Source organism: Phalacrocorax carbo, chromosome 6, assembly GCF_963921805.1.
Source record: "Phalacrocorax carbo chromosome 6, bPhaCar2.1, whole genome shotgun sequence".
Taxonomy (NCBI): domain Eukaryota; kingdom Metazoa; phylum Chordata; class Aves; order Suliformes; family Phalacrocoracidae; genus Phalacrocorax; species Phalacrocorax carbo.
Window position 1 is genome coordinate 63,666,299 of NC_087518.1, and position 12,997 is coordinate 63,679,295.

Here is a 12,997-nt window from a genome sequence, read left to right on the forward strand (position 1 = left end):
AATAGCGAAGGAGTATGAAATCCTGTGTATTTATATATGTGTTCACATATATAGCGTCAAAATATTATCAATGGTAGGGATGATATGGTTTCTTAGTGACTTAGTAACTTTGGGCTATTAAAGTTTTAATTTTACTGCCTTTAGATAATTAGAGGAATATTTGAGATGCACCTTCTGACAGAACAAGAACGGAGTTCCTTGTTTGTGGTGTTTGACATATGTATTTTCAACTTAAGGCATACAGTGTCATCAAATTCTTTTGGAAAATGTTCCACCCATTCATGAAAATGATGATCAGAAGACTCTTTAAATGACAGAGGAAAAAAATGGAAGCTAGGTGAGTTTTACTAGACAGATGTTAATATCTACTCTAAAATAATGAGAGTATATTTAGATGAATATTAATGTGTTCTATACTGCATGTCCTATAAGATCTAGCTTTGGATGGAGATTTAATTTGCCAAAATTTCAAACTCCAAGATATCTCACATAGGATTATTTTATGATGCTGACATTTCTGTAAATGAAACTTTACAGATAGACCCTTACAGTTGAAATATATGCAGATGTATCGCTATGCTGTCCTTCCAGGCCTACCAGATTAGGTCATGACAGTGATCATTCTAAATATTTTTTCATTGCTGAACACTTTGCAGTCATCCCAATTTGGGATGCTGACATGCATTGCTGAATAGAGAACAAAGACAAAACCTCTTCTGTTAATGCGCTATTAAAATAACTCTGTGCCATTTAAGCACCGTAAACCTTATACTGGTCCAATGAGGTGGCCTACTTTGTAATATGAATATAATCCTCTCTCTAATAAAACTGATGGGAGTTTTGCCATTTCTCCCATGGTCTGGTATATCGCATACCTTATGTGATTAACTGGTGATAAATTTGAAAACAGATCATCCTCTCATGTATTAAAGACATTATTCAGTGTTTCATGCAGAGTCCAGTATAGAAGCATATCAGTGTACATGCATGTACCTGTTCACTTGGGTGTAGAAAACCACGTCTATGAGCAGCCAAAATATGTAATACACTTACCCTTTCATACTTTCTTCATCAGCATTAAATTTTGGACTTAATGTACCCTGGCTGTGGGATGAAAGGCCTTCAGCAGCATATTTTTCCTCAGGAAAAAGGAATCTCTGTTGTACCCAGAAGGCAAAAGGAATTTATATATGATTGTTTATGTTACTGTGTATCTTTAACTGTACTACACAGCAAACAGGATAGTGTAAACAGTGGCATAATTTACATATCACTTCTATATTGCCTTTAGTTGCCATCAACTCTACAATTTGATTTACCTATTTACAATTGTAACTGTGGAGCAGGCTGGATAAAATAAGAACAGATATTCAGCTGTGAAGCCGGAATTCAAGACAGGTTTTTATGTTGCTTTAAGAAGGATTAGCACGTTAATTAATTTCTCTCAATGCCTTAAAATCAAGTATTTTTGCAAGCAAGTAATTTCTTGTAGGTTTTTGCTCTCTGAACAGATAATAAAGGCTGGCTGGTAAAGACAGTTAAGTCTTTCCTGAGAGAAGCAAACTACCAAACTTGAAAAATGTTTGAGTCTTCCCTTCTCCTTTGGAAACCAATTCAACAACGTGATGATACATGCTGTAGCTTCTCAAAAGCTGAGCCATCATGCTGTGTAAAAACTGAAGAGAAAAACGTTGTGTTCTCAAAGCTGAGTAGGATAATCTAAGTTTAAAAAAAAAAAAGAGTATGGAAACATATCTCATACCATTACATTGGAAGAATGCTTGTTTGCTAGCAGACCACCTTTTCCCAGAGGCTCTGTTGCTCTTCTAGAAGTTGATTCAGCTCTCTTTTGTAACCTTAATTGGTTAAAGGGAAACAATTTTTTTTAATCTCATTGAGATGATTAACACCTACGAAATACTCCCCAGGAGGGCAGAGATGATATCTAGAATTGTTTCACAAAGTTTTGGTGGCTAATTATGTAAATGCCTGCATCCCTCCCTTTTCTTGTTTAATTAAAAATACCATACAAATATTGACTAATAACTTTTTACTGGCACTGTACTTTGACTAGTCATTCACATCCTGAATTTGTGTGATTGCAGTGGATATTATACAGAGGTATAATTTAACTCCTGAAACTGGTGGTAGTGTTTTGGAGGTACGTAAGACCCAAAAGGGTAGGAATGTAGGGTGGAAGGAATCCTTGGGTATGTAGTTACAGAATTCTGTAGAAGTTCTATTCTGGAAATATTCCCATTGCTTTCAGAGATTCCAGACAACCCGATTTTCTATATTAAGCAAATGTTAGGTAAACTTATAAAAACTTCATTAGCTGTTTCAAAGTTTTCACTTACATGCGAAGACAAAGATTGCACTTGTTGCCTTCTAAAGAAAATTGATTTGTCTGTGGAATTACATCAGTTGTCTGACTTGTTTCTACCTCGTTTTTGTGAAGAAATGCAGTTTCAATATCTCTTCTTTCTGGAGGATCAGCAGTGCTTGAAACTACCGAGCTCTGTTCAAAGTAACCATAGCATAGACACATGTAGTATGTGGTCATTGCATTGCAAGTACATGACTTCCACCAGCCAGTGTTTTCTGAGTGTCTCTAACTTGGGATTCAGAGAAAAATATTTTCTAAAACATGGACTTTGAAAGCGTTTGGTGTTATTTATATGAGGCCATTTTTTTTGTGCATTTATGATAAGTACAAAATATAACCATACTTAGCAGTAAACTAAATTTTCTATACCACAATAATGTTTGGTCTTCTAATAACTCCACAATTTATGAATCTTGGACAAACCAAGTAATATTTCTTCCAAGTAAATGTTGGGGAATTAATCACTAAAACAAAGACAGCTTTGCAGAAGTTCAAGTAGCTGCTTGTATTTTTCTTATTCTGAAATAAATGCTTTTGAAGCTGGAAATAACAATGTTCAGTGGAGATCTGTTTTTATACTTAGGTTTCTGTTATTAGTGAAATACTATGAACTTTAAATGTTTAATAAATTTTCTTTGAAGTAACATGCTATCTAAAAGTGTCATGCTCTTATTAGAGGAGAACATACAATAGTACAATCACACTGAGGTTCTTGAGGCTTGCATCAGTAAAACAGAATAATTGTAGTCTTTAAATAACAAAAATCACTGAGTTACCTCACAAAGAGGATATGATGAATGGGAAGATTCACAGGAAGTTAGCGAAGAAGACAAGTTCCATTTGCTGTCATCAGTTTGTTCTTGGATGTCTTCAAGCAGCATACCAAGTCTAAATATTTCCATTTCCACCTTTCTAAACCCAATTGCAATACACAGTTAACGAAACCTGTATAAACTGTTATTTTATTTCTTACTATGATAACCATATTGGGCATTGCAGTATACTTCCCATAGGGGAAAAAATAAATTAATGGAGCCCACAACCCCCTTCTAAAAACTTGAATTTATCAGTTAGATATCCTAATAACAACTAGGATACATAAAGCAAGATGAGTTTTGGCCAAATCACGTCTAGTTTACCACATATAACATGATCTTAATGTTTTCACTGCAGAAAAATTCTATGGATAAAGGAAGTAATGGTTGTAAGACACTCAAAATATGGAAAATATACTGATGTACTACTTAACAGTTATCTTCTAACCTTTCAGGATCAAACACTCCAATGTTGATAGACTTGTCCTTGTAGTTCTGCAGCTGTAAATTACGGTGCTCTTCTCTAGCTGTTAAGTAATTCCTTTCCAAGGTATCAAGGTATCCTTTCAATTGATTTAATGCCTTCATCAATAAGAAATGATTCAATAGCAAATGACATTATGGTTTAGCAAGCCATAGTGATAGCTACTTATGCTATGTAAGCCAGGTGCTGTTTGCAGTGATTTTGGTACTGCTCTGAACTGGAACAGGACTGCATCTTGTATCTCCACCTAGTATTCTTTGCTGTTCTGTTATGTACAAGTAAAAAATTAAACCATGACTTCTGAACTGATACCATACACATTAAAATTCATAACTTATGTGGCAACTTAAACTTAATGGTTTTGAGTTGTAATCCTTACAACAGATTTGAGAATTCAGCCACCTACTGAACACCTTCATTTTTGCCTCTTAAACTCATAATTTCAGTCTGAGATTGAGAAAAAGAGTATTTTTAAATGTCTGTCTGAGAAAAACATGGAGTACCTTACCAGAAAATTGAGAGTCTACAGCCATTTAAAGTGCATTTCAGATAACAAAATACTTAATTAATTTACCAGATAGTTATCTTGTAAAAGGAATGTCTCTTGGGTCATATGCTTAGAGAAGTCTTCCACCTTCGAGACAAAACAGCAGACTTTTACTTGGGATTTTTAAAAACTAATATGCCAAATGAACATAGAATTTGAGCATTACTGCAAAGTATATACTGAAACAGAGCTCTTAACTTTCTTTATCAGTTGATCTGCCTGATCCCTTAGTATTTGAGACATCTTTTCTCCTAGTGTTAGTTCTGGAAGAAAATTAGGAGGATTTAGACAGTGTGCTTCTGCTGTACCAGCTGCCGGTAATGCTGCTGCTGTTGTTCCACACTGTAATCCTACATAATAAAAGATAAGATCAATCAATTGGAATTTCTGCCCAAAATGTCTGCCCCAAAGTGCTATCAAATCACATGAAAAAGTCATTTGCATAATTACTGTAATTTTATTTACTTGCTTTAGACAAACCGCATGTAGATTGTATCGGGATAGCAGCATGTAATGTAAAGACTTCAGAGGATGTCCCACTGTCTCCTGAGCAAATGGCAATGCTGGCATTTGGAAAATCTGACGGAGGAAGTATCTGTTAAAATGAGAACTTTGGTTATAGAAAGAATGGATAGAACACTTGTGGACATAAACAAAAGGTTTAGAAATAACTCAAAATACATAGGATAAGTTAATATTAATGAAAAGGATATTAATGAAATGTTTATTATAACAATACCATATAATCTTCTGTGTTTCTAGTTTGAGATCTGTTTAGTATGTCATTGTATGAATACTTAAATACTTCAACACTATGTTGTGAAAATCTGTGCTGGTTTTGGCTGAGAAGGGGTTAATTCACTGTAGTGAAGTGTGGAGAATTTGTATAAATTATAAGTACAATATGAAGGTGACAAAATAGTTTTTGGGAATATTCATAGTCCTAGAGGTAAAGAAGAATGAATTTAAAACTATCTATTTTGAGAGGTTTACCTTAGGATTCAATCTCACAGGGTCAGTATGATTCTGGGTGTTAGCATGCTGCATCAGCATCTTGTTTGCAGCCAGGAAATAATAGGGAAAAACTACCAAACTTGTTACATCTTGAATGATTTACTGAGATATAAATCTAGGAATGGACTTAAGCATCTGTATAGCTCTGTGAGTGAACTCCAGGGCAGGGTGTGAAATTGTGAAGCGATTCTCTAATTACTAACAAACTTTAGAAGAAATTTACTACAGTAAGAGAAATACTGTTGTCAAACACATCTTTTTAAAAGAACTGATTTGTCAATAAACACCAGTAAAAATAGCTGAAGAGTGTTGAGATGTGAAAAAAGGCAATATAAGTACAGGCACAGTATAAAAACATATTTTAAAGAAAAACTTCCAATGGAAAGTATTTTTGGTGAATTTTAACATTTACATATATACCAGAAATAACAATTTATAGTGAATTCTTAATGATTTGCTAGAACACTTTATAATCACAAATAATACTCCAGAGCATCAGTAAATATTTGGTAATGAAAGTTCCATCTAAATTCAGTCCCACAAAATTTTATTTGTGAAAGCAACTGTTGGTTAAAGTAAAATACTCACTGACACCTATAGACCGCCTGAATGAACTAGTCATGCTAGATTTTACTGAACACAGAATATCTTCTTACAGTAAACCACTCTACCAAGTATTAAGAATTTATTAAAGCAACTTGATTACCTCTAGCTGTTGCAACAGTTCTAGAATGCTCACTTCTTGATTCTCTGCTTCAGCAGAATTGAAATAGCTCTTGTTATCTAGAATGTTCTTCTCAATCACTGATGTACTTGGCAAAATAGGGGAGGATTTTGCTGTTTCCGTTGTAGGAACTGAGGTAATATTGTCACTCCTTTCTGGTACTTTAACTTCTGAAGCAACTTTAGAGAAGTCAGCAAGGCAATAGTGAGCTTGACCTTGGCCATATTTGAGTGCATGAGGCAAAACTGATTTCTTAAACAGGGTGCTCTCTTCTTTCATGTTTTTAAGGATGTGTGTATCTTCACTCTCATTAATCAACTGTGAATTTTCTTGTCTGCACCCACACTTATCAGTAGAAGGAATAAGTTTATTTGAAACACATCTATTTTCATTTAGCAAACTTTGATTTATATCACCAGTGATTACTTCCTCATGTTTTTCTAGCCGATATTCTTCACAGTTAGTTGCCCACTGTTCATGTGCTAAAGGGCCTTTGACATGTTCTGAAGGCTCAGGTTTGTTCACAGTGTCATTGATACTTTCAGTAAAGGATACCTCTGGTATCGTCTCACATTCAATTAACTGGCATGTACTTATTAACTCTCCCTTAGAAAAATGACGCAAAAGGACATCAGACATTTTTGAATTAGTTAGATGTTCTTTGCTACCTGGTTTGCTAAAACTACCAACAGGTAATTCCTCCTTAAAGGAAGCTTCACTGCCAGGCATTTCAACTGAAATTCTTGTTGTTCCTATGGGATCTCTACAGTGACTGGAGAATTCTTCAGGCTGTGGATGAGTGTCATATCTTGCTGTTGCTTTTATGCTTTTGTTATCTTCAGAACAGGCTAAGTTTAAAGTGCCAGAAATATCTTTTGTACGAGTACAGTAATCAAAATTATCTGAAGAATTATTGTATTTACAGGTTATTCCTACATCTCCACCATAAGGTGAGTTATCTTGTTCCTCATCCATTGCATCTGTGATACAGCCTGATTCATCTGAAAATGAGTTATTCGTTTGGGTTTTCATCCAGTCTGACAGTTTGTACTTTTTCATAGTCTCCATATCTGGTTTACGTTGAATATGATGCCATTGCTTCTCCGATTTTGGACAGAGCTTTTAATATTGCACGGATCAAAATCTGTAATGTATGAGTAGTAATTATTTTAAACACATTTGATAATAAGACCTGCTTATGTCTTGTACCTGCTGTATGTTTGCGTTTTTTTCCCCTTTGGTTTTTTTTTTTTAGAACCACCCCCTGATACGGGTATTTTCTTTTCATATTTACACTAGTATAAGTCTGGATTATCCACTCGAGGAAATAAAAAGACACAAATGACAAAAGCATCGGGGAAAAGGAAAGTTGAGCTTGGTGCCAGGTACCTGTCCTTGCTTGTTAATCCCTCTGTAGTATTGCACACAAAAAAACTTGGTAACAGAATTCAACCTCAGTTGAAATAAAACAGAATAAAATACACCTTCTCCTACTTTACCTCACCCCCATAATGTGTTTCTTCAGCCTCCACACTAGAGAAAAGTCACCAAACTTTTTTCAACTTATTTCTCACCCCCTTTCACCAGGTAAGAGGCAATGAGTTAACAGGAGACTGAAGTAATATACAGCCTTGGCGGCTTCATTAAATACATAATTTCATCTCCTCTGCAGTCACTGTAAGCAGAAAGCAGAGAACTTACACCCCCCGTTAGTTGTAGGCGATGCTGTAGTGGTGCAGCTGTCCTGTTTCGTGCTCTCGGGGAAACGCAGTTACGCTGCAGAGGCCTCAGGCCTGCTGCTTTTATTAAAACTCCCCCTTCCACGAAGCTCTTACCCTTGGGCCGCCGGGTGGGCGTTGTTCCCTGTGGCGGGACCGCTGGGGCGCCTGCTGTGTCTCGGGCGCGGCGCTGCCGCTACGTCCCGCTTACGCGCCGGTAACCCGAGCGCGGGCGGCAGTTCCCCAGGGGCGGCCCGGCCCCACCGCAGGTGCGGTAGTGGCTGCGCTGCTCCGCCCCCTCTCTTCCCTTCCCGCTCCTCTCTTCCTCTCAGGCAGCTGTCCCGCCCCCCCATTGGTCCGTATGAATGATGCGGCCTTCCGGCGGCGGGGCGGAGCGGAGCGTGCGTAGACCGCTTGCTGCTGGCGGCGGAGAGCCGTTGGTCGCCCCGCCTGCGGGGGAGGGCGGGACGCGCGGGCGCGGGGATTGGTGGGTTCGAAGAGCGGCTGCGCGTGGGTGCGCCGGTCGCCGCGCTCGCCGCCGCGGTGGTGGCTCCGGGCACTGCTCCGGCGCCGGGGGCGCGCCGGCCCCTCAGCCCGCGGCCGCGCCGGCACCCAGGTGAGGCGTGGCGCCGGGCGGGGAGGGAGGGTCGCCGGGACGCCCGGTCGCTCGCCGCCCGCTGCGAAGCCGGCGGCGGCCGGGGCGGGGGTCGCGCTGCGGGCGGAGCGGTGGGCGCGGGGGAGCGGCAGGCAGCCGCGGGGCCGCCTGGCACGCGTGGGGCCGCCGGGTCCCGCCGTCGCCCGCCGACACCTGCTCCCGCGCTGCGGTTGGGCGGCTCCGAGCGCGGCTCCGGCGGCAGCGCCGGCTCCTCCGGCCCCGGCTTCGTAAGGCTGCAGCGGCCTTTATCGTCCGGCTGCTTCTGAGGGCCTGATGTGCTGGCGAACAAACTCACGGTGTGGCCAGCTGTGGAGAGTTGATGCTTGCATCCGAGGGCCGGCGTTGTGACTTCGAGCGATGCTCCTCCCGGCAGTCGGCGGCTTCGCTTCTTTGGAGATAAAAGCAAGAAGTGCCTATCAAACCAGCCTCTATCGGTTGTATGTCAGTGAGAGGTGGCCCTTGGCTCTCAAGTGAGTTGGTAGCCAACAGACATCGGATCAGATATGTGTAATCAGTTGTGTTGTGCTTAACGAGATAGGTGAGGATAATAAATAGTAAATACAATTTTAAGGGAAAGAATGAAACAGGTTATTAATGTAACAGGAAAAAAGAACCTGCAGACATACTGCGGAGTGAAGGATACAAGGAACGAGCTCTCAACTCTTCAAGAATTTGAGTTAGAAATGTTGTGGCATATCTAAACTCAGTTATACCAAACCTAATCTTATTTATCCACAAGACTGTAGCCTTTGTTGGCCTAGTTACTCCCGTTCTAATTTTGCTTATCCAGTTTTTGAACGGAGGGGTGTAGTTATTCAGAAATTCTTCATCCCTTTGTTGGTCTGATAGCAAAGACACAAATTGCACCCCACCTTGAAGTAGTGGCCTTCCTTCTGCTTTACAAGCTTTTTCAGCGTAATGTGTGGCTCCTGGTAGATTCTTGCCAGCAGGCTGCGGGGCGCGTGCAACCTGGGTTGCCATGAGGAGCTGCGCAACCATCTCAGGATTTAGAACACGCCGAGTCTTGCATCTCAAAGATGGGTTAGGACGTTCCAGTCCCTCCTTAAAATTTTGTCTGAAAACTTTATACCTTAAGTAATAAGGTATTTTATTAGAGCTGAAAATGTCAGCAAAAAGGTCATCCGCACCATGCAGTCCTCCTAAATTCTTTGCTTATATATTTTTATTGTGTGTTTAAACCAATTTGTAGGCCAGTGTTCCTCCTTACTAGTTCTGCTAATGGTTACTTAGACCTCTCAACTGTGGTTATGCATCCCTCTTCAGAGGGACAGACATTATACTTTCAGTTACTTCCACATAAAGCTGAGGCAAAACTTACCTGAAACTTAAAATAGTGTTATTGGACTTGAAGGAACCTATGTGGGTCTTGTCTGTTGCTTTATTTAAAATGCTGTTATTGAAATGCTCTTGTAACTCTTCCAGGCAGCCTAAAATTACTTAGCATTGTACATTCCTGCTGTTCTTGCTGGAGAGTTACTTCAGAACTTGATGATTATGTCAAAGTAATTTTTGAAAAGGTATTGATAGACATCTTACTGTTTTGTTCTTGAGCTCTCATTGTTGCTTGGCTTAAATAGATTTTTTTTTTTTTTTCTGAAGTATTTAGAGATTTCTGGTAGTCAGCAAGCCGATCTCTTCTAGTATGACTGTTGCGTGAAAGCATTGCAAAAAGAAAACTTGTTTATTTTGGCATGTTGCAGAGGAAAACACCACAATTTTGAAAATGAGGCTTACCTCCTACACCTTGTCAGGGTGGGCATTTATTCTTATTTGGCTAGAACTGTTTCTAATGTTAATTCTCAGCCTTTTCTTGTCCACAGATGACAGCAGACCAGTTTCCTAACCAGTGTTTTTCAGGTCCCCATGCGCAACATGATTTGGAGAGTAGCTTGGCTCGCCATTAATTAGGAAGGAAAAGTTTTATTAAGAAATGGGTGTTTTTTTAAAAAATAAATGTTATCTGTCCATAGTTTTAACTGATTATAACTCTAACTAGTTATTGAACACATGGGAAGCTTTTCTTGTTCTGCACAGTTTATCTGGATTCTTCCGTTTCACTTAAGACAGGGTCATTTTTAGTTTCTTGTAGTTTTCCCACTTTTTAATTTGATACCTAAGATATTTGTACTTTTTGTCATACAGGTTTTTGTAGCAGTTGTGTGGTCAGTTTCACTTTCTACAGTTTACCAGATCTGGGCAGGAATGACTAACTATGGTCTTGGTTTTAGTAGTCTTTAAGGTTAATGTCTTAATGGAATTGTTTATGTTTAAGGAGTAAGTATTGATCTTATGACTTTCTGAAAGATTAAGAGAGATACCAAGTGAAGGGAAAAAAAAAACCCTTAAATTTTATTTAGGCGTTTAAGAGCAAGTCAGCTATACAAATAAACATATAAAAAACCTAAAGTATTATTTGGTGGAAGACCACAACATTAGGAATGTAAAATACAGGAGAAACAGAAGTGGAAAAACTGGTAAGAGATGGTCTGAAACTTATATAGTATTGAAGAGATGATTAATGTCAACCTGCCTCTTGGGACTCAAATTTGGCAGTGTTTGAAGAATATGGTTCTTGTTCATATAATAAAACTTTTGTGTATTATAAACTTCTGACTAATAGGAAGGAAAAACTTTCATGCAGCAGAGTTACAGGGAATACAAACTGTACGTGATCAATAAAGAAGCCTCTGTAAATCTCTTTTTATTTCTTTACTGTTTCTGTTTACTACTACTTTTTTTTCTATCATCATCGTGCTTGGTACACTGTTAGGAATTTTGTTCCTTGCATGCAATGCTTCAGAGCCTGTAGCTTACCTACCAGTCATTGGTTTGTTAGAGGACAGGATACACTATTGATACCAATTGTATTTGTGTGATAACGTGTATAAATTATCTGTGGGCAATGGGGCAAGATAGAATCCAGTTCAATATTCATCATACAGACTGAAAAAATGATGCATTGACTATCTTTTTAAATAGATTTGCACCTGCATCCCAAATGTTAGAATAAATACGCAAGGGAGTTTACAACTTGGCATCTCAGCAAATACCGTTTTCCTTAAATCTACATAGGTGACGTGCTTTAAATAAACTGTACCTGTGTCTTTAGGAAGCAAGCAATAAAAAAACCCAACATGCGGTGTAGTATGTGCTCATCCTGCATTTTCACAGTTTTTATAGGTCGTAGTTGTATGTCACTCAGCTGTAGTCTCAAATAGAGAAGACTTATAGTTAAGCTTGCCATTAATACCTGGGAATTGAGGCACAGGTGATGCGCTGCTGCTGGCCTTAAACTATCATGGATCATTTCGGTTGTGTAATCGGGTTCTATGACACATACATCTGCTCCTTGCAGAATAAAAACTTGCTGGAGTGGTAATGAGTTCTTTGTGCTGAATGCCTGCTTAATCTCTGAATGAGCATCACAGTGTGAAATAGGAAATTTGAAATAGCAGCTACATTGCTTCACTTAAACGGCTATTGTGTTTTATTGCCAGTGATTCTAGGGATTTTTAATTTTTTTTTATTTATTTATGGTATCTTGAGGTTAATTTTCCCCTTTCTCTGCAAGATGCTTGTGCAATCTGTCTGTCTTCTTTTACTTAACAGGATCTCTTTTTAAGAGATGTTACAGGCCAAGAAGGAGCTGAGCTAAGTGGAACACTTTATTGGAGAGATTTGTGATGAACTTGCTCTATGAGCTGAAGTGTAAATTGTAAATAGTCAACACTTTGTGCTGAACTTTTCCCATTTGATGTTCTTTCACATTGTATAACATGCTCCATTTACCAAACTGAAAGTACTTGAGTAAATGTCCTGTTGGCTGGGAGAGGCCTGAGATCTAGTATGTGTTAATTTGCACGATCAGATTATCCCTAATAAGCAGAAGGACCAATGTTCAAATTTACATTCAGAACTTGGTAACAAAACTCTTGCTGATTTTGTGGTAATACGATTTCAATTTATGCTAAGAATAAAAGGATCGCATGTTATTACTTTGTTGTGAACTGTCATTGAAGTCTGTTGCGTTGAACAGACTGTCATTGAAGTCTGAAGTCTTAAGCACTTCAGAATTGCAGGTCCCACCTCCAGTTGTAGGATGCTGGAAAAGAAGGCAGCGCAATATTGTTTTTCAATCTATGAATGACAATATGTAAAAACTTAGAACTCATTCTGATTTCAAAAAAAAAAAAAAGAATCCTAATACCTTGATACATCAAATATGTGAAGAATTATCAGCTATTCTAACTTTGCTGTTTTCATAAGGCAAAGGGGGGGGGGTTATTCTTCTATGTTCTTGTATCTGAAATCTTAATCTAGTTGCCTGATTAGTTTTATTATGGGGATATTAGTTATATTCTGCTGGCACTTAATGTTCTCTTCCATTCTTATTTTGTCATAGTGTGGATTGCTTTCAGGATTGAAATAGATGGCTTACATAAACTATCTGCAGGAATATCCTTGTCATAAAAATGCTTGTGGTTACTTGTGTTAGCTACACCCAGTTTTCTAACTTGCACACTAGATGGTAATTACGTACATTAAGTAGCAGGCTGATTTCCAGCTAAATACTAATTGTCTTAGAAAAAGGATGTTCTGTTCTGGACACTCTGTGATAGAGGCACTGAGAGAT

General features: G+C 38.7%; 3 protein-coding genes across 9 annotated transcripts in view; 2 read left to right on the forward strand and 1 right to left on the reverse strand.

Annotated features, from left to right (window-relative positions):
- The window catches only part of AKNAD1 (AKNA domain containing 1), a 29,734-nt gene extending 22,696 nt beyond the window's left edge, over positions 1 to 7,038 (reverse strand). For 4 of the 6 annotated variants that reach the window (XM_064455638.1, XM_064455640.1, XM_064455639.1 and 1 more), the window contains exons 1-9: positions 5,953 to 7,038; positions 4,698 to 4,827; positions 4,431 to 4,582; positions 4,260 to 4,319; positions 3,650 to 3,783; positions 3,163 to 3,298; positions 2,358 to 2,518; positions 1,763 to 1,856; positions 1,054 to 1,157 (exon numbers count right to left, since the gene is read on the reverse strand). In XM_064455638.1, coding sequence (XP_064311708.1) covers positions 1,054 to 1,157; positions 1,763 to 1,856; positions 2,358 to 2,518; positions 3,163 to 3,298; positions 3,650 to 3,783; positions 4,260 to 4,319; positions 4,431 to 4,582; positions 4,698 to 4,827; positions 5,953 to 7,038 — 2,057 coding nt within the window. The remainder of the gene's footprint in view (positions 1 to 1,053; positions 1,158 to 1,762; positions 1,857 to 2,357; positions 2,519 to 3,162; positions 3,299 to 3,649; positions 3,784 to 4,259; positions 4,320 to 4,430; positions 4,583 to 4,697; positions 4,828 to 5,952) is intronic. The other 2 variants (XM_064455637.1, XM_064455641.1) reach the window with 2 other exon arrangements.
- The window catches only part of STXBP3 (syntaxin binding protein 3), a 41,963-nt gene extending 34,785 nt beyond the window's left edge, over positions 1 to 7,178 (forward strand). Inside the window, exon 22 of the mRNA XM_064455642.1 lies at positions 237 to 7,178. The gene's annotated coding sequence lies outside the window, so the exon portion shown is untranslated. The remainder of the gene's footprint in view (positions 1 to 236) is intronic.
- Positions 7,179 to 8,082: 904 nt separating this feature from the next.
- GPSM2 (G protein signaling modulator 2) overlaps positions 8,083 to 12,997 on the forward strand; it is a 31,457-nt gene continuing 26,542 nt past the window's right edge. The window contains exon 1 of one of the 2 annotated variants that reach the window (XM_064455650.1): positions 8,083 to 8,304. The gene's annotated coding sequence lies outside the window, so the exon portion shown is untranslated. The remainder of the gene's footprint in view (positions 8,305 to 12,997) is intronic. The other variant, XM_064455649.1, reaches the window with a different exon arrangement.